Source organism: Mus pahari, chromosome 10, assembly GCF_900095145.1.
Source record: "Mus pahari chromosome 10, PAHARI_EIJ_v1.1, whole genome shotgun sequence".
Classification (NCBI taxonomy): domain Eukaryota; kingdom Metazoa; phylum Chordata; class Mammalia; order Rodentia; family Muridae; genus Mus; species Mus pahari.
The window spans coordinates 77,726,625-77,747,741 of NC_034599.1; the positions used below are offsets into that span (position 1 = coordinate 77,726,625).

Here is a 21,117-nt window from a genome sequence, read left to right on the forward strand (position 1 = left end):
ATGTCAGGATAGCTTGGTAGCCATTTAGAAAAAAAATAGTTACTTCTGTAGAAAGTGAAATAGAATTCTTTTGAATCTAGAATGAGTAAGAATAAATTACAGATAAAACTTTAAAAGTAAATATGATAGAATAAAAGAAAAATCAAAAGATAAGAATAAATATAGGGATTTATTTTTATTTGCATTTGTTTATATGTTAGCCTTTGGGTTCTTTGTTTGTCTGTGTTTTGGGTTCTTTGGTTTTTTTGTTTTTAATATCTGTGCATGTTTTCCATGCATGTATGTCTGCATGCAATGCCTGCAGAGACCAGAAGAGAGAGTTGGATGCCATGGAACTGAAGTGACAGCTGGTTGTATGCCCTCCTGTGTGGGCACTGGTTCTCTATGAGTGCAATGCAGCTCCAGTCTCACATTGGGGGATGGGAATCCCCTAAATCATCATAAAGGGGTAGTGGAACACATCTGAAAAGAGAGATCAATAACATGGTAAAGAGGGGATTTGAACAGGCAATTGCAAAATAAGTGGTGCCTAACATCACCTCACTTGGGAGTAAAGAGAATACAAGCTTCCTCAACAGTATTGTCTTGTCTATGAGAGCGTCAAAGTGGGCTAGTGATCGTGCAAACGATATAACCCTGGAGGACAACATCATATTAACTGCTAACCATCGATGTCCCACCCCTGGGGATCTGACCCACAAAGTATAGCCATGTGAAGCTGATGCACACACCCAAGTGGTGAAGCATCGGTAAGAGCAGCAAAAATGCCCCCAAGAGCAGACTGGCAATTAGCTCTGGTATGTTTATATACATGCAATATCATGACACTGTTGTTTGTTGATGAAGATGCCGTATACGTAATGATAGGAAAAGCTCATTGGGTTGGCTTCCTGGGGCTGACTCAGCAAACTGCTGTAACTGAGGTGGCTTTAAAAAGTAGACATGTACACTGAAATATGGATAAATACTTTGTGCACTTGAAAGGCTAAGGAAAAGCGGGTAAAATCTTTTCTTTTCATTAATCATTCCGTTCTTTACATCTCACATGATATTCCCCTTCCTGGTTACCCCTCCATAACCCCCATCCCATCTACCCTCTCCCCCCTCCTCTTTGCCCCTAATGAGGGTGCTCCCCCTTCCCCCCCACCTACTCCCTCCTTACCGTTCCAACATCCCCCTACACTGGGGCATCAAACCTCTATAGGACCAAGGGCCTCCCCTCTCAATGATGTCAGACGAGGCCATCCTCTGCTACATATGTATCTTAGCCATTCAAGTGCACAAAGTATTTACTCATATTGCAGTGTCTGTTATATTATAAATATATGCATTTTGCTTCTATTCTGGATTATTCTTTCCTTGAGTTCATTGCTCCATGTTGCATACCAACATTTGCTGCTAAATCAGATGCTATATAGGCGCTGTTCCCTCCCCTCCCCTTCAGTCCAGAAATGCACATATTGTTTCCGCCAGTTTACAAGGCTGAGCACTGAGATTTGGGCAGATGAGCACGTGAGATGCTCTGTGTTTGCTGACAGAATGAGTTTGGTATTTACAGACGAGCGAGCGTTAAAGGCTCTGGATGAAACACCTGTAGGCTTTAGCCCTGGCTCTACCCCTCATTAACAGCAGGATGAAAAGTGCGTTCTTTAAAGATTTTTAAGTCCTAGTGTCCTTGTCAACGTACTTCTTTAAAATATGGACACCTGGATGGTTCATTTCAAATGTAAAGATGAAGTATGTACTCACCAACTCCACGTCTCCTGGTGATTTTGCTCTTGAGGCTTTTCTTAGATAATGTACAGCACAAATCCTGTCAAATTCTATTCAATACAAAATTCCTAAATTCACTATGAAATCCACATTAAAAATATCTTGGCTTTAACATGTTCTGTATAAGGGTGAGTTCAAAGGGCACAGTATACCTGAATAAAATTATTTATGAAGCTCATCAGTATGTACAACTGCTATTTGTCAAATAAAAATGTTTTCAAGAGGTACTTGAGACATCTCGTTGGCTCATTGGTTAAGAGGCACTGGCTGCTCCGCCTGAGGACCCAGGTTTGATTCCTAGCACCCACAAAGCAGCTCACACCTGCCTGGAACTCCAGCTCCAGATGAACCTACACCCTCTTCTGATGTCTAAGATGTTGACATGGTACATCAACAAACAGGCAAAGCAACAGTATATAAAATAGATATTTTTAAATGTTTCTTTAAAAAAAAAAAAAGGAAATGTATGTCCTTAAAGTTGTGGAGATTTGAAGTTTTAATCAAGGTGTTCGTATGGTCACATGCTTTCTGAGGGCCCTGGAAGGGATCTGGTTGGGTTCCTGTCTTGCTGCGGTGATCCATTCCAGTCCTCAGTATCCCTTGGGTTGTGAACATAAGGATAGTCTTTCTCCATCATCACATGGCATCCTCCATCACACTAGAAAAAAAGTGGTTGGGGGAGGGTACAGGGGAGAACTTAGAGGGGAAGGAAGAGGGACTGGATGAAAACACATATCTGCATCTATGAAATTCTCAAACAATATTCTTTTTTAGAAAGGAAACCAGTGTTTGCTTGAATAGCTGTGAGTCGTTTAGACAAGCCCAATCACCACAGTGAGGAAGGCACCAGTAGGCTTACACACAAACCAGCAACACAAAACAAGCTAGCTTAGACTAAAGACAGTAAGTCTATAGCGCTTCCGTTTGCACCTGTGACGGAAGCATTCTTAGGAAATCAACAGGGAGACTTTAGTTGCACGTGGGGATTTTGTGACTCAGACTAGGGGCTGTGGAGAGCAAGAAAGTGTTGCAAGTCTTTTCATGTTATCCTATGTTCTGAACCACAGACTGCACTGGTCCAGAGATTTCTGTAAGAGGGTGACATAGTGAGATCCGTGGTGCTGACATGAGAAAAAGGGGATCACTGAAGAAAGGCACAGCCAGGAGACAGACAGGCAGAAGCCCTCAGAGCAGCTCTTCCGATGGGTCCCTAGAACGAGAGGTTTATTTCATCTCATCTCCCTGTCTCCCAATTGCTGCTGTCTGTAGAAGCTACAGGGAACATCTTCAAGTGTCTTCAACACCACTTAGAAAATTTAACAGAGGCAAATGATTAGTGATCAAGCCTTTCGGAGTCAAAGAACGTCTTTTCTTCCCCCAAATCTTCAAAAATCAAACACCTTTCCTATTAATAGGAAGACAGGAGGGACCTGTGACTTCATTAGCTGTAGGATTTAGGTATCATTTTTAAGGCTTTGAGTAAAAATGAGGAATTCCTTTTTAACTTTTTATCCATTCTTTGTGAATTTCACATCATGCACCCCAATCCCACTCATCTCCTTGTCTCCTTCCCTGCCCTCTGCCCTTGCACCCCCTCAAAGGAAAAAAAAAAATCTTGTTTTAGAAGTTGCAGTATGTCCCGGTGACCTATAGTATACCCTTGTGTCCACACTTCTTTGCTTTCAAACATTTACTGCAATGAACCATTGGTCTGGGTCAAGGTCTCTGGCTTTTGCTACACCATCAATACTGGCTCCTCCCTCAGACTCATCTTGATATCCTGCTGTCACCTTGTGTCATGGAGCTCCTGTAGCCTTGAATCTGTAGGACCGGCCCCTTCACACACTCCAGCAATTCATATCTGGGGTAGATGTTAGGGTGAGTCCATTCAAAGCCCTACATCTGGGTCTGGGTGGCATGTGAACTGGTCAGCCCACCAGCTCTCCCACACCCACACCACCAGGGTACCAGCACTCCAGCCACTAGCTCACCCAATGCTGCAGCTGCCAAGAGGCAGAGCCAGCTCTCCCACTCCCGTGCCCTTGGGCCAGCTCACCTGCACCCAAGACAGTAGAGTCAGCTCTACTGTGCTGCCTAGATAATTTCTAGAGTGGTACAGCTGGTGAGGGGTAGAGTCAGCTCTCCTTCCTGCCATATGTGATGAGGAGCAAGGGGGTGGGGAGAGCGCATCTCTCCCTCACCCAGGACACTACAGGACAAACAAGCTGTGGAGCCACCTTGCACATGCTCACCCACTGACAGCCAGCTCATGCCCTCTATTGTGCTGCCCAAGTGAGGTGCAGGGCCTCTCTCTGGAGTACTGCAGAGGGTGAGGGGTAGGGCCAGCTCTCCTGCTCTCCTGCTCTCCTGAGGAATTGTTTTTAAGGAAACCATTTTAAAGGTACAAGCTAATGAACCCATTTCAGTTTATTACAACCCTTTTTCAACTCATGTGTTTTGCACACTAAATAACCTTGTGCAAATTCCTGACTGTAGATGCTAAATTCATAGAATAAGGCCCTAAATCAACATCACTGCTGCAGATTTGCCTTCTGTGTGCTGCCTGCACATGTCCGTATGCATGTTCAACAACTCAATACATTGAAGAAAAAGCTATAAGCAGGTATAATGGAACATGCCTATAATATCAGCACACACAGCATCAGGGAAGGAGGGTCAAGAGCCCAAGGCCAGCTCCAGCTACAAAAAAGATTTTGAATTAAAGATAACAAAATGGACCAAAAAACAAAGGTGAATTAAAATGAAACTACTTGCCACTTCCTCTCAAATCTGCTCCTCTAACAGTCCTTATGGCTGCTCCTGTCATTGTTACTGAAAGCTTCTCTCTCCCTCCCCTCCATCCAATTGATTACCAAGAGCTGTCAATGCTGTCTCATAAATAACTCTACTATTCATTTATGTAGTGTATTCCCACTGACTCTTTCATTACATCTTATCTGCGATTCCTGAGTTGTGCAATCCATCTTCTGCATTAGTATGGAACTGATGGTTGCAGAATGAAAATCGATGTCACAACGACATTTAAAATTCCTCTTATGGTTTCTAACACTTACATTATATACAATAGAAGCCATGAAAGCCCTTGCTAAATGAAAAAAAAAAAAAACAAATTAACAAGTGCATCATAGACAGGGAATAGACACAGTTACTGACATCTTCATATTTATTAGTCATAAAATAATTGTTTAAACCATCACCCAAATAAAGCTATTTGCCAGTCCTGAACCTCAAAAACAACTCTCCATATGGAGTCAATTACTACAGATGGATTTCTATTTTTCTTTGTAAGCGTCTTGATTTTATTTTACTAAATCAACCAGGGACCATGATTGCAATTTGTATAAAATTTTGGAATCAAATACACTGGTAAATAATAACAATCATAATAACCACAGTGGGATTTCTGCAGAGCACACACACAATGGATACAGAGTCTCTCCATGGTGATTTAAATTCAGAATTCTTTCGGCTTCAAATCCATGGACACTGGGCTCTCCCTAAAATAGATGACTAATTCTCAGCCACTAAATTATTATTCCGTACACATTCTTCCTGTGCATACCTAAATACATTTCTGTGATGCTAAAAGCATTCGGAGTTGTATAGCACTCATCTTGCTATAAATTTAAATGCAACCTGACCTGTATTTCTATGAACGATAAAAATGCTACTTGGGCAATCTAGCTTGTGCAGTTAATCAAGAGAATTGTGTCTTTAAGAGTATCCTAGCAACATGTCTGAAGCTAAGGAACACCCAACTGACACTGCCCGTGGATTTAATTATGCTGCTGAACTCCATCAAACTTTCTAGTTCATCGAAAGGATACTTAGAAACAGAAACAGAAATTAAGGTACAACTGAAATGGCTGGGGAAGAGGAGAGAGAGGAGAACTGCATATGTAAACGAGGCCACTAGAGCATGTTTCTGAGCAGATTCGAGAGTAAGAGAAAATGAACAAAATCCAAGTCCAGTGGAGGGACCAGAACCAATGCATTAATTACTTAGGAGACTGCTGGTCCCCAGGCAAAAGTTATACTGGGGTAATCACAGTTTTAGAAATATGTTCAAAACTTGTAACAGTGCTACAGTTTCACTGGCCCACCCAATGTACATCTTCTGGCGCCTGTGCCTTGAATAAAGTACTTGGGACGCATCAGGAATCACCAGGTGTAGTTATTTCTACCATCACAAGCACTGCCTCATCTCCATTGTGATTTTTTTTTAACATGGATCCATATTTGGTACAATAACAAATTCCACATAAACAAACTTCACAAAAACAGGTCTGTTTAAGATGAAATGGTCTGTCTGTCTGACTTGCAGTAAGCTACAAAGCCAATGAAAGACATGTGGCGATCTGCATTGCAAACAAAATCCTACCACATTAAAAACCCAACGGAAATTGACCATTTTATTAGAGTTCCTACTGTTGTGCAGAAGACACCATGACCACAGCAACTCTTACAAATTAAAACATGTAACTGGGGATGGCTTACAGTTCCAGAAGTTTAGTCCATTAATCCATTATCATCATGGTGGGAACCATGACAGTGTGCAGGTAGACACGATGCTGGAAATATTAACTTCTGGATCCACAAGCAGCAACGAAGTGAGGCACACTGGGCATGGCTTGAACATCTGCGACCTCAAAGCCTGCCCCATGACTACTTCCTCCAACAAGGCCGCACCTCCTAATACTGCTACTCCCTATGGGCTTATAAGGGCCATTTTCTTTCAAACTACCACAACCATAAATGACACAGAATCTTCCCAGGTGCTCAAATGTTCAAGTAGTTAGTTCTATTTCACTTTTACATAAACCATCTCCTGCATGCAGTCTAAACCTTTAAAAAATTTTTAGTGTTTCTTAAGTCGTATTCACAAGTTTTTGGTTGGACCACTAAGAACACACACATACACACACCATTTTCTAAACTTTCAAAAAAAATTTTTTTAAAGACTTGTTAGCTTAAGTAATTGTATGTTCATACAATCAAACTTAAGCCACTAATTAGTCCTTCTTGAGGGAATGCTATGCATTTTCAAGGGTTTTATTGTTTTGTTTTGTTTTTTCCTTTTTTTTTTTTCTGGAAATCTGGGGATCATAGGATGTAATAGAGGGATACCATATGAACTGCCCAATTGTTCTAGTATTGGTTGTTCTCTCTCTTCTCTCTTCTCTCTTCTCTCCTCTCTCTCTCTCTCTCTCTCTCTCTCTCTCTCTCTCTCTCTCTCTCTCTCTCACACACACACACACACACACACAATTTTGAGCTAGTTTCTTTCTAGAGAACACACAGTATGAGTTGCAGTGTCCCCATATCTCATCTATACACCGGCATTACAAGCTCCAAGCACCAGATTTGAGTTTTCAAAACACTGCAGCCATTCCTGTACATAAAAGGACACCTCCTTTCCCTCTGCTTTCCCTATAAAAGTGGTTCTCAAACTCCAGCTGTGTCTATCAGGATGCCCTCGAGGGCTCATTCAAATAGGGATGCGCTCTGATGCTGTCTCGGCACAGGAGGCTCAGAACCTAGCTGTCAACAGGCATCTTTGCCTAGCATGTTTCAGCAGTTTTGAGGATGCATGAAAATTACTGCCTGAAGCATAAAGCAGATTAATTTAAATGTTGCTCAGTTTGTTTGAGAGAAAAACAGTGTCAGGTCCAGAGAAACTATGGCTGCCTAGGATGAGGCATGCTAGACATTTACAGAAAACTAGGCTTGAGGGTCATGGACCTTACTGTTCTATACAAAACATCATTTCCCTGACCAGTGCTTTTTTGGGTCTATTGATTTTACATCCTTTTGGAAATGATTTTAAGTGGCATGTGGGTTTGTATTCATTATTTGAAGGCTTCCCCCTGTCCCAAATATTACCCATCACTCATAGATTAGAAGCATATAGCTTCAGGCATCTATCACTGTGTATGAACTCTTGATTTCCTGTATCAGGGTAAAAATCAGACATAACAATGCCCTGTTATATAGACAGTATGGGGAAAAAAATGTACCTAACCAGAATCAATTCCTACTGCACAGGACATAGATTTTAATCAGATCAGTTCGTGGGGACAGGCAGCTAGTTCTCTTTAGCCCTGGAATTCAGGGGGTCCCCCACACTGCTGCCTGGGTGGCTTTCTCTAGCAAAGTCCAGTACAGAGAGTGAACATATCGCTGCATAACATGGGAAATGACCCTTCTGACAGTTTGTAGACATTTTAGGGAGATAGTGCCAGCTGAAGATCACTGTACACTGCTTGAGGCAGACAGGCAATCCCTCGCCTTCTGATTTCTCCTTGAGTACGGCAGAGAAGCAAAATTCTGGGCAAACTCGCTTACCCCACAGCCACAGCTGTTCCTTCACAGAAAAAGCCCGATGTCTTCTCTGGAGAGCTGCAGCCTCTGCATTAGTCAAGAACCATCTTACCTGAAGATGGCTAAGGACATGCCTACCTTTTCAAATGTTCATACTGACAGCCTCGGCTATTTAAAAGGTATTTGGATGGCAATGACTGCTTTGCGTATGAATGCAGTGAGTCCATTTGTGTTTACTATATGCCCGTGTGTGTGTGTGTGTGTGTGTGTGTGTGTGTGTGTGTGTGTGTGCCAGATGTTGACATAAGGTATATTCCTTGATCATTCTTTTGCCAAACCTAAGCCCATCCATCTGACATGGCTGGTCTAGCTAGCTCGCTTGCCCCAGGGGTCCTTTCTCCCCAGCCCTTGTGCACAGAGGCAACAGGCAGACAATCACTTTGCTTTATCGCTTTAGTCATCTCTCCAGCCCACGTGTGCATCTCTTAAATACAGAGCCAACCCACAACACTATCCCTCCTACGATGTGCTTCCTTCTACTGTTTTCTCCTCCTAAAAATAGACTACCTTCAATTGATTCTCATAAGCATGTAAAGATATGATCAGTCCCACTTCACATATACGGAACTTGAAGACAAATTATTTGATGAAAATTGTAATTGGTAAGCAGTCAAGTCTAACCTATTTCCTGACCTCAAAGCCAAATGTGTTTCTATCCTGTTTTGACTCATTGCTAATTTTTATTTTGTGTTATATTAAGTCAGATATATATTAATATATTCACAAATGTAGATACTTATGCCAGAAATAAACTATTAATTTTTTAAACAAAACGGTTTTTTTTTATTGAGGATTTAAGAAACACATACTTTTTTTTTTTTTTACCACATTCACCCACTGTTTCCCCGATACACAACTCCCCTCAGATCCACTCCCTCCCAACTTCATGTCTTAAGAAAAAACAATTCCACTTTGTGTAGCCCATACACTCATGGGTATTGTGTTGGGCCAACCACTGGATCTGAGGGAACCTACCAGGGGCTGCACTCTTAAAGAAAGCTGACTGTCCCCAGCAGCCACCAACTGTCCAAAATGCTTCATCAGTGAAGCCGTGTCTTCCCCATTCCCAACCTTGTCCTGAGCAGGGTAAGAGCAGAGAGTCCATCCTTCCCTGATTAAGGCAACCAGCACAGAGAGTGGGCAAATCACTGCAAAACATGGGCAATGACTCTTCTGCCAGTTGGTAGACATGTTAGGGAGATAGTGCCAGTTGAAGGGATCCCGTAGATTTGAAGCTATCAACTTATTCTTACCAAAAGATTACCTGAAAACAAGACAAAGCAAAAGTAATCGATTTTGTAGAAGCTATTTTTATAAAGTATTGATGCACAATGGGTTTTCGTTTGTTTGCTTGTTGGTACAACATTCTACCTATGAAATCTGGGTATACTCTGTAACATGGGTGGAGTGTTTACCTCAATTCTAAAGAGAGCAAAGACTGATAAACTACTGGCTCCTCAGGAAAAGGCCCTGTTGAGGAATAAATGAGGCAAAGGACAGGCAAGCAGGAGCCGCCATCTCGGGCATTTGAAAACTATGCTCTTCCCTCTTCTTAATTCCTTCTCCATAACAACCACCAAGCAGCCACATTTGAGTGCTGGTGGCTCTCAGCATGGTTTTGGGCATGTCAACTCACTGAACGGGTATATACAAGCCCCACAAGGTAGACTGCCTCAACAGCAGAGCTCTGCAGAGAGAAAAAGGAGATGCAGAGGTTCCCAGGCTTCTCCAGACACGCCCACTGTAGCAGAAGTGGGGTGGGAGTTATTAACTCCCGCAACTTAAGGCCCAGTATTGTCCAGCCTTTTAATCACCATGAGGCTTTCCCTCTGCCTCATGCCACAAAACCTGTCTTGAGAAACTCTTCCCAAGTTCTTATTCTGCTGTTCTGTAGAAGAGCTCACTGTGCTAAATAAAGGACCAGTAAGTACAGACCCAGGACAGGGTGTCTTTAGTACGGATACCTTATGGTTGGGGGCTTAGAAGCTTAACTGCTTATGGTCTTGTGTGACCAATTTTGGGGTGCGTGTGTCTGCTCCATTTTTTTTCCAATTATTTATTTCAGCTAGCTATAATAACAGCAGCTGTTTATCAAGAGCGTGTACTGTGCTGGGCACTTGGTGAAGCGTTAGCCTCCGGGGGTGTTTCCCTTACTTATAGCCATCGTAAGGACCACAGAAGACTGTTAGGAACTGAGGAGGCCACAGCCCACAGATACAACTTGTTGTGTGAGGGCAGTGCCTACAGGGTGAGTCTCCACCCTCTCTATTCACCTCAATAAGAGGAAAGCACTTTCAATTGATCTTTTTAAAACAAACTTTAATATGAGAAGGGTACGTACTGTAAAGTCGAGAAAAAAAAAGGCTTTACGGGTGTTCTCTTTGCCGAGTTAGTTCCCTATGTATCTAAGGCATTCGTGCTGTCGCTTCAGGGCACATTTCCCCTCAGGTGTCCTGAGCAGCCAGGGATATCGGCTTGGACTGGGAAATGAAGATGAGGAAACCCAGGGTCAGCCAGGAAAACAGGCCTGTGTTCCCCATTCAGCTTCATCCTCCCCGCCTGAATCTTCTCTCTATTACCACGTGAAATATGCATTATTGCAGGAGTTATTAAGGTCAAAGAGATTAATTAGAACTATAATTACCTGATAAGACACCCACACTGTCTAGTCTGAGTTAATACAAATTCATGTGCTTCAACTAAAAGTCCTGAACAAAATAAAGGCGAAAAAGTAACTAATAATCTTCCGGATCCTGCTTCCATGGCCTGTCTCCCAAATATAAAGTGTCATTCAAATAAAAAATCACAGTGTGTTTTAACCTTTTATTAGTAAGAGTTCTGAGTACAAATAAATTTAACTTGACATAGAAAAAACTGATTTGCTTTCTAAGTTCTGTACATTTTAATATCAAATTTTAATCCTAAACATCATAATGCCTTTAAGCTTTTAACTTAATTTTGATAATTCTTCGTTTCATTGGGTTAAATAGACTTTTAAGTAGAAAAGGCATAAATATAATGAAAATAATGAATAAAAATTTTTCTGGAAAAAAAAATTTAAAAACCTTAAAATTAGAATACTTTGGTAGAAAACTTACAGCCACGAACAAAATTAACATTACATAATGCTTTATCAAGAACTGTATCACAAATAACATGTTTACATATATTACAATGATTTGCAATATAGTAAATGCTTATTCACAGAAAACCTAAAATTCTCTTTTGAGAAAAGTTTTAAATATTATTTAGCACTTTAAGGAGAGTTTGTTCCCCCCAAAATGGCAACAACCCAATCCAGGAGGATGACAGCAATACGGCTGTGAGTCAGGACCAACCAGGGAAGGTGTTATCAAGTACCAGCCGAAGAACCCAGTCACCATGGCAACTCTTTCCCCCAATCAGTATGTATGCCTTGCATAAGATGCACACTATGAACAAATGGACACACTGCTCCCGTCACCCACGTAACATACAGTGTTTCTCCTCAGCTGATAAGGTACTGCTCCAACAGACCAGACCAAGTCAGCAAATGCCCCTGCAGCTGTCCTGAACTGAGTGGAAGGAGACCTATGCCTTTCAACAGGAAACTATTGCATCTCCTCAGCAAGGCAGGAGCCCCAATTCGAAAAACTTCTTTGTGAGGTTGCATCAGCATCTGTCCTGTAAATCCAAGAGTATCACACTGCTGTCTCCTGAGTTGGAGCATAAGTTCAAATCTTAAAAATATGTATTAAAATTTCCAAACATATCACTCTGGAAACATAATTGAGTTGAAAAAAATCATTGTGTGTTGGCCTGGCATTTCTTTCACTGCCTGTACTTGGTAGAGGATCCCCCACTGGTCACCAGAATACTGAGTGTACAGAAGAGGAGAGGGAGGACGGTGCACCCGAGCCTCCTGCAGCCACAGGGAGGGACACCATGAAGCCAACCGTGTCTCCTGTGCTCTACCGTGATCCACCCAAGTGGCCTGCAAAGCCGCAGTGAGTGGCTGCAGGCCTGCAACTGAGGAGTACTGACTACTCCTCAGGAGTAACCGTCCAGTGTATACTTCAGTGCCCGGGGATATTCCCTCAAGAAAAGGAAGTCCTAACATTATTGCCATCACCATGCAAGAGTAGCTTGGCTCTGTCACCTCAGGCAAGGGCACAGTTCCTAAGTCTCACTGCTGTCTGCCACCTGAGGTCTTTAATCCTACTGGAGACCCTCAACTTCCACTTAGCCATCAGTAGAAAAACAATACTTATGTTCACTGAGGTTGGGTCAGAAATAGAGGGAAAAGAAACGAGGAAGATTCCAGTGAAGTAAAACTTCCAACAGTGCTAGTTCAGTGAGACCTAGCTGTAATAACAGAAAAACAGTACGCAACAACTCTCCTCTGGGTTCATTTCAAAACTAAAAAACATTCTTAGCAACGTGGCTTTGTTATACGGCACTATTTGTTTAACTGTGCCATATTTAGCCACTAAAAATTACTCCCTACTACTTTACCATTGAAAGTTTAAATGTTTATAATAAATACTGTATTAAAATACTTTAATATTTACAATTGAAAAATATATATATACTCTGTATGCTCCAGTCAGTCATCTGAGGGTGACCTCTTCAATGTCCTCGTCAACAGAGTCAACGGCCGTGACTGCTGGCTTATTGTTTGGTTGCTTCAACCGGTGTCTATTTGGATTAAAACTTCTTCCTTCCCTGAGGAAAAGGTCTTCGTCTTCATCGTCAGGCTCCCGGACTCTGCTGCTTCTGTCCCCAGAGAGGAAATGAAGAGGGTCCATGTCACCTCTGCTGGCAGCAGGGAAGTGTGGGTCAGTGCTCTTGGAGGAGACAGTGGTGTTGCTGGCGCTGGGGCCAAAGAGCTGCTCCATCAGGGTCGCCTTTTTCTCTTTCCTCGAAATTAAATCGAGACTGTCTTTACTCGGGCTTTCAGAACTGCTGCTTTGGAAATCTAAAAGGCTACTTTTTTGGCTAGGTGGATTTGACTTGCCTGTTTTTCCAAACGAAGGCACATAGCTACCAAATGAAAACTCATCTAGAGGGGCTGGACTTCGGATCTGTCCTGGACTTCGGATTGGTCCTGGACTCTGGCCTTCTCCCCTAGGAGTTAAAAACCTCAAGTCCGGCAAGTGTTGTCCATTAAATGATCGGTCTAAGGACTCGGGGATCGTGTAAGGTCTGGGGCTTCTGTCTGGAGAGTGCAGCTTGGATTCAAAGTTGGGCAGCAATGGCAAAAGGGGCCGCCCGAGGTTCTGAGGATCTTGGAGTTCTTTGTTGATTTCATTCAGTTTGGCAAGGAGCATTTCTGTCTTTAGTCTTTCTGCCTCATCTTCGAATTTATCGACAGACTGAGCTTGATAATTTTCTGTTGGAAATCTCCCAGCTTCCAATGCCAGCAGCTTCTCTGCTCTCCCTAGCAAAGCTGACTTGCCTTTCACCTTATCAAGTTCTTCTCTTGCCCACTCTGTATAAAATGAAATTTAAAAGAAAAGGAACTTTAAAGCAATAAGTATTTTTAAATATGAAAAGTCAGCTACCATCTTCTGAAAAATGTCTTTCAATCTACATTTGACATTCTAAGCAAGGTGTAGTGGACATTGTAATATTTTGTTTCTATGCTTGACATTCTGGATTAGAAAATAATTAATACAGATTGCACTTAAGGGTCCCATGGCACACTTTGGTCTTCAGTGTAGCAGTAGGAAGGTTCTCTATGGAGTACTGTCCAATTCATGATGTGTGAGTGACAAGACACACAGAACAATGAGTTTACACGTAAATTCTTGGCTGTCCTGAGAAGGCAACCCTTACATACAACTCAGATAGCAAGTGCATCGATTCAAATCAGACAAAAATCTCAGTTAAATCTCAAATGAAGAGCATTTATTCTTTTTTAAAGAGGTGTGTACTCATCGAAAATATTATTTTCAATCCAAGAGGTGGTTGCACATGCCTTTAATCCCAGCACTCAGGAAGCAGAGTAGGTGGGTCTCTGTGAGTTCGAGGCCAGCCTGGTCTACAGAGTGAGTTGCAGGCTACACAGAGAAAAACCCTGTCCTGAAAAAAACACCGCCAGCACAACAAATGTGTGTGTGTGTGTGTGTGTGTGTGTGTGTATACACATATATATTTCATAGCCTAAAAAAAATAAGCAAAAAACACTCCAGAGTAAAAAACCCTAGAGAATTAAACACAATTTATAATCAAGTTCTGAGGAAGAAAATGCTTCCAGAAGCAATCTCATGTTCACCAACAAGATCACAATCTGGGCAAGAGCTGAGATAAATGTGTCAGAGAGCTCCTAAATGTGGGAACTGTGACAGACAATAAGAGAATGTCTGTGCTTGGAACAAACACAAGCCACATTCTCAAGGGACCCTCTGTGAGGTGCAGAATTCATTTGTAAAGGTTCAAAGGGTTTTTTTTTTTGGTTTGGTTAGTTGGTTTAGTTGTTGTTTATGGCCATTCTTGGCAGTTTTCTATAATTTTGAAGTCATTTTCTTATGAAACAATTAAAATATCATAATTTAAAGCACACAGCATACATTTATTCTGATATCAGATCACCTTACAAAGAATAGGGGGTGAGTGAGGGAGAGCCTCAGGGACCAGGTCACAGTCTTTGGTCATTTTATCCCTTTTTGTTGTTTTTCCCTAAAATGAACTGCCTACAATGGTTTTACATTCTGTGGCTTAACCCATCAAAGCATCTTGCTTGCCTCTGCCCCATAGTGGTACAAATAACACTTCCCATCCAATATGCACATTAACAACTTCAGGCAACAAGTGGGTCATAAATTTCTGTTCCATGAATTTCAGCTCAAAACAAACTCAAAAGATTTCTCTATATGCAACTTCCATGGAATTAACTGGGATACGGAAGTTAGTCTGGGACCCCTGGTGCCCACATCTCTAGCATCCTTGATCCAGACGGAAATGAACTTCATTTCCATCATCTATACTGTGTGAATGAACTGCCTCTCCAAACTTAGACACAATGCTAGTAAAGATCTACAAATCACAAACAAAAATGCCGAGAACACTCAGGGCCTTGCAGAGCACTGACTTCCGTGTTTCAGCTAGCCCACGACTCAGTTCAAGGCCAATGCAACACAGGGTGCTCTTGGTTTTTTCTCAAGTTTTAGTCACCATGTGGGAGACTTTTTTCGTCTTTGATTAAATGTTGTTTCATCTAAATTCACTGGAGTTAATTTATTCATAATTCCCAAGCCCCAGTAGCAACTTGTAGTCTTCATTTCCTTTCTTTCCTAGCTCTATTCAGTTGTTCAGACTCCCTGTTTTTCTCCCTCCACCACGGCCTCAACCTCTTCCTGTTTGCTGCAGCCACCCAACAGCAACAGCAACAACCCACCCACCGTCCCCACAAACTCTCACCACTCTGAGGCTTCCCGGCCTCCTGCTTTGCAGAGCATGCGTCCTCATCTTCGCCATACTTTCCTTCTTGTTCCAAAACTGAACTTAGAACCTCTGATCCATGTTCATTGCGGTTCTGGTATTCCAAGTACTATTGTTATGCATCCAAAATGCAAATTCATATGGAAAAGAGGGGGGGGGAACAGACTTTAAACTCAGTGGATCATCCATGAAGCATGACCACCAAGTTACAAGTTAAATTAAATCTTCACTTAATAATGAATCACAAGTTCCATGTTTAGAAAGATTCTTAAAAAAAGAAATGATTATCTTTTAGTTTAGTTAAAATTTTAAAGAGAAAGCAAAGATATATTAAGACCAATCAATATAATAAAAATAAACCCAAAAATCTACATAAAACTGTCAAAGAGGTAAGCTGTAAAGGTAGCCTGGGTTTGTCTATTTTTACAACTAAATATGATTAATCCAGCTAACTAGAAATGGCTATTACCCAGCTATGGTAGCCAACTACGGTGACTGATAGTGAATTGTAGAACACAGGTGACTGACAGCCATACTGAATGAATCTTTTAAATCTACATTTTGTCTAAAATCTCTAATTAATAATTAATTATGTAGTATTTAACTCAAATAAGTCAAACTTGACTCACTAGCCCCCTTCCCCCATCATGGTTAACCTTCATTGTCAGCTTAGAATCAGTTGTCTAGGAGATGTATATCCCAGAGGAACTGAACTGAGGAGGAAGGTCCATGTGAATGTGTAGGGACCCACCCTAATGGGTGGGGACAAAAGAGAAAAAGAGGAGGCTGACCGAGTGGCTGCAGTCCTCTCTGCTTCCTGACTAGATGTCCCATGTCCCCTACCATAATGGACAACATTCCCTCAAGTCAAGAGCCAGAATGAGCCCCCTTCTTCCGTGGGCTGTATCTTATGAGATGTTTGGTCACAGAAACAAGAAGCTGCCTAGCACACCTCCCCAGAGGACACAGGACCAGCAAGAGGTGGGACGTTTGTCAGGAACTTCCGACCACATTTGGTGCAAACAGCTTTCCTGGAGTTTGACTCCAGTCATTGTGCTAAACTCACCGAAGAGAGATATTCAGGCTCATCCCATCTGTTTTCATAACAGAGAACTGTCTGGGCTGTGAAAGGAAAGTCCTCCAGCTCCAAGTCTTCAGCGGTCTGTACTCCTTTTGTACACTGGTCTGTAAAGTCACTCTGGCAGGATACTACCAAGAAAACCATAGACAAGCTTTCTAATTCCGTGGCTATATATTCAATCAGCAACATTCATCCCAACGGGAGCACACACTTTGTTCGTGAAGGATTAGCTACCAATTATGTGATTTGAGGGCAAATATACACAGATGCTAATAATCTTTCGCAAAGTTGATACTTTAAAAATTCTATAATTTACAGGAGAATTATACTTTTGTTTTAAAAAAGGAAAAGTGCACAATAATACAAACTATGAAGTGAAGTCAAATGCTATTTGGGATTTGTTTCAAAATACACTAGGAAGTGGAAGGGGCGAGTGAAATGGCCGCAGTAGAGAGTGCAACTGTGAGAGGTAGGTGCTTCATAAATAGAAGGCTTTTAACCTTTTACTAAAACTCAGTTTATTTAAGGATAACATAAAAGCTGTGCACTGGCGTGCTCTGTGATGCCTCGGCACAGGAACATAGTCAAGTTTTTCAAAGGCTTCATAAACTCTATCTTCTTAATTTTACACATTCTATTTTTAATATACAGGTTGTCTATGTGTCTTTGTGCCAGGTATGTCTGGGTGCTCAAAGAGCCCAGAAGAGGGTGTCAGACCCCCTGGAGCTGGAGTCTCAGGTCACTGTGAGGCTCCTTACAGTGTTCTGCAAGAGCAGCAAGCACCTGAAACCCCAAGTCATCTCCCTGTTCCCTGAGAGTTCAATGACCCCTCTTTAACAAAGACAAAAATTGAAAGAAATGTGATTCCAAGTAAATCTGATCCATAACAGAAGATCAAATATATTCTAAGGCCACTCCTTCCCTTCCCCCTTCACTTTAGAACCCATTAGTTATTAACAGCTTCAGTTGCATCAATAATTTTCCCATACCATGTTTCCTTGCAATTTCTTTCTCTTTCTTTGGAGAGGATTTGGGCAGGCGATTAGCATAGATGTTTTTTATATCCAATTCTTTCTCCTTTTCCTGAAAACAAACCCAATACAAGGAAGGAAGGTGAGCAGTTTGAAATCAAACATCCTCATTGTGTTGACCAGTATCTTCTCCATCAGGCTGAAATACCTCTAGGTCAGTCCTCCACTATAACTATCAAGGCGGAGAAAGAAAGATCTCCTGGGAGGAGGAACAGAAGGTGCAAACGGAGGGGAGTGGCGGGGGAGGGGGGAAGGGAGAGGAGGCAGGAGGGAAGGGGGAAAGACAGTGAAGGGGGAGAAGGAAGGGGATGCAAATACCACAAGTACTACTTCCTCACCCACAGAGCGCCTAATGCCTAGCTGTCATCATCCAGGCTTAGCCACAGAGAGGAGGGCAGAGCCTCTCTCAGGCATGGATTTGGAGTTACTAATGACCTAAAAGTTGGATCGCACTTTTCAACCCAAGAGCTTCTCACAATATGGGAATGATGCCTTCTTCTGAGAACTTGGTGCTCCAAGAGAAAACTATATAAGATAATGCATATTTCTGCAGAATTCTGAGCAAAATTTCAGTTCATCAACGACCTCTGTAAAATGCAATCGTGTTTAACACAATTGACTAATGTGAATTGTGTCGCCTCTAAACAAAAGGAACTTTAAAAGCAAGCCCTAGCCGGGGCGTGGTGGCAGCATGCCTTTAATCCCAGCACTTGGGAGGCAGAGACAGGTGAATTTCTGAGTTAGAGGCCAACTACAGAGTGAGTTCCAGGACAGCCAGGGCTATACAGAGAAACCCTGTCTCGAAAAACCGAGAAAAAAAAAAAAAAAAAAAAAAAAAAAAAAAAAAAAAAAAAAAAAAAAAAAAGAAAACCNAGAAAAAAAAAAAAAAAAAAAAAGAAGCAAGCCCTGCCCCGGTCACGTGCAGAAGAAAGCTAGTGCTGCGCATGCTCCTTCCCATGATCCTCTTCTAGAACTCTGCTCTTCATTTCTTACATTGTCCCTGTTGGCATATACAGTATTTTACTTCGTTATAGCAATCATATTAACAATGCTTTGTTTCTAAATGACAGGTAATAGAATTTGGTAGATTATATAGTAGGAAATGTGAAGGGCGACCATTATCTTAAGTACTAGGTTTTCCGGTGATTTGGAGGGCATGAGAAATCATGCCGCCGGAAAGAGCGTGCTTACCTTTAGCTTGTGATGGAGCCGCTGCAGCTCCTTTTGAAGAACCTTATTTTCATCGTAAGCCTCAAATGCTCTTTTCCTTTCGGCGAGCAGCTGCCGCTGGAAACTGTTTGTGCTCAGCTCCAGGTTCTTCGATAGCTCCTGTGTGACAACAAGGCCAACAGGGAGACACGGGACTCAGCAGTGTCAGACCACACCCTGGTAGCGCTGACAAGACTTTAAACCAGGCTAAGCTTAGTGTTCAGGAGCCTAACACAAATCAGGAAGCTGGCTCACTAACAGTAGGAAGATGCCTAGATTAGTGATCCTTTCTTGCTTTTCCTGATGATGGGTAATCAATCCTTACATACTGGCTTGCAGCACACAGCTGCAAGAGCTCCCAGAATGCACTGCTGAGCAGTAAATAACAAGGTGGGTAAGAGCAAACGGCACAGGGACGGAGCTGCACTGGAAACTAGCTGTTCCCATGGTCTCTGGACATGCCTCATTATGGTTGTAACGAATTCAGATTAAAATATTTAATCTCCAAATAAATTGTTATTTGCCTGCCTTCTAGATGAAAAAAAAAAAAGTCTTATAAACAAAACATAAAACCTCACATAAAAAAAAGGATATAAAAGGCAGTTACAGTCTCGCTATCATCATGGCCAGCATCTCAGAGGTACAGCCTGACATCTCTACGTGTTTTTTCCTCACCAGCATAAAAACTCAAAGCCACAGACTTTAGTGCCACAGTCCTTTAAAATTGAATCACATTCCATTTGGTAAATCAGCACACTTTATTTAACCAGAGTGTGCTGTCCCAGTTTTTCTGTGCTTCTATGGGTTTTTCCCATAGTGAATATGTTAGAAAAAAGTAACTTCAAACAAATTAATAATTTCTCCAGGGCAATGTAAAAAATGAAATTTCTTGGTTCTCACTGAAAGTAAGAATTCTGTCTTTGAAAAAAAAAAGGAATAAGAAGCTATTTTGGGAGAAACAACTTATCTGGCTTATATCAATACAGAAACATATTTGTTTCATATATGTATATACATATGTATTCATAAAATTCAGTAATAAGAAACCAAACAGCTTAGTTATTTAAAAAAAATAGAAGAAACATCTGACCAGTAATTTATCAAAGAAGACAGAGACATACATATAGGTACCAAACACAAGGCCCAGAATCATTAGCGGTGAAGAAAATGCCAAGCCAAAACACAATGAAGGAATATTACCTATCTGTTAGAATGTCTGAAACTAGGAAGTCTAACTGATAATGGTTCACAGGGATCAATAGCTTCCAATATCAATCACTGTGAGTGGGAATGTAGGGTGGGGGTTTTCAGGACAAAAGTAAGGGCTGTGGTGGCCCCAGCTAGTTGCCTTGGCTTGACAACTTTCTTCAATATGTCAATTAAGGAGTTAATGATGAAAAGCAGAGAAAAACAATTTATTCAGTGTGACTGAAAAAAAAAACAGCTGGCCAGGCAGACATCTGGACCTCAGAATGACCTTAAGGAAATGATATCGCCTATATTCCAATAGACAAATTTGGGTTAGTAACAATGATGCATCTGAGAAATGCAAAAGTAAAGATGTTCTAACCTGAGCCTGGTAATGCATGCCTGTAATCTCAGGTATGGGAAGGCTGAGGCAGGAGAATGAATTGAAAGACACCCTGGGTTCCATGGTATGATTCTCTCTCAAAAAATCCAAAATATAGCAACAAAGACATAGTACTAAGTTAAAATGTTCTATATAAGAGACCTACATAGGTCAGTACTGTGGCCACAGCAGGCTGGGTCCTGTATTACAGGAGGAGAGTATAATAAAAATTAAGTCAACAGAAATAACAAACAAACAAAACCATACTGGAGACAGTGGAATAAAAGAAATTACTATATACATATAAATCCCAAAACTGGTATATTTAGGGCCAAGGGGCATAATACATATAACTTCCCCTCAGAAAGTCAATCTGTGTTTGCACACGTGACACAAAAAGAAGATGGGATCCCAAGACTGCATAATACAAATCAAACATTTTAAATGTTTACAATAGGTGAGTTGGGAAACTATTTAGCATTCATGGTAGCATTTGAGATATGCAACTCTACTTAAGCTTGAAATATTTCTACAAAACAGGTAGCAAGAAAACTGTGCCCCTGATTATTTGGGGGAAAATCAGGAAGTCATTAAACTGACAAGAGGAACACACCACAGGTAAAAGGGTT

General features: G+C 41.5%; 1 protein-coding gene across 3 annotated transcripts in view; it reads right to left on the minus strand.

The window, feature by feature from the left end:
* Nucleotides 1–8,934: 8,934 nt before the first annotated feature.
* Lca5 (lebercilin LCA5) overlaps nt 8,935–21,117 on the minus strand; it is a 49,361-nt gene continuing 37,178 nt past the window's right edge. For 2 of the 3 annotated variants that reach the window (XM_021207027.1, XM_029543830.1), the window contains exons 4-8: nt 18,901–19,038; nt 17,668–17,761; nt 16,664–16,806; nt 15,577–15,706; nt 10,985–13,645 (exon numbers count right to left, since the gene is read on the minus strand). In XM_021207027.1, coding sequence (XP_021062686.1) covers nt 12,765–13,645; nt 15,577–15,706; nt 16,664–16,806; nt 17,668–17,761; nt 18,901–19,038 — 1,386 coding nt within the window. In that variant the 3' untranslated portion in view covers nt 10,985–12,764. Of the gene's footprint in view, nt 9,440–10,984; nt 13,646–15,576; nt 15,707–16,663; nt 16,807–17,667; nt 17,762–18,900; nt 19,039–21,117 lie in introns of those variants that run through there. The other variant, XM_021207028.1, reaches the window with a different exon arrangement.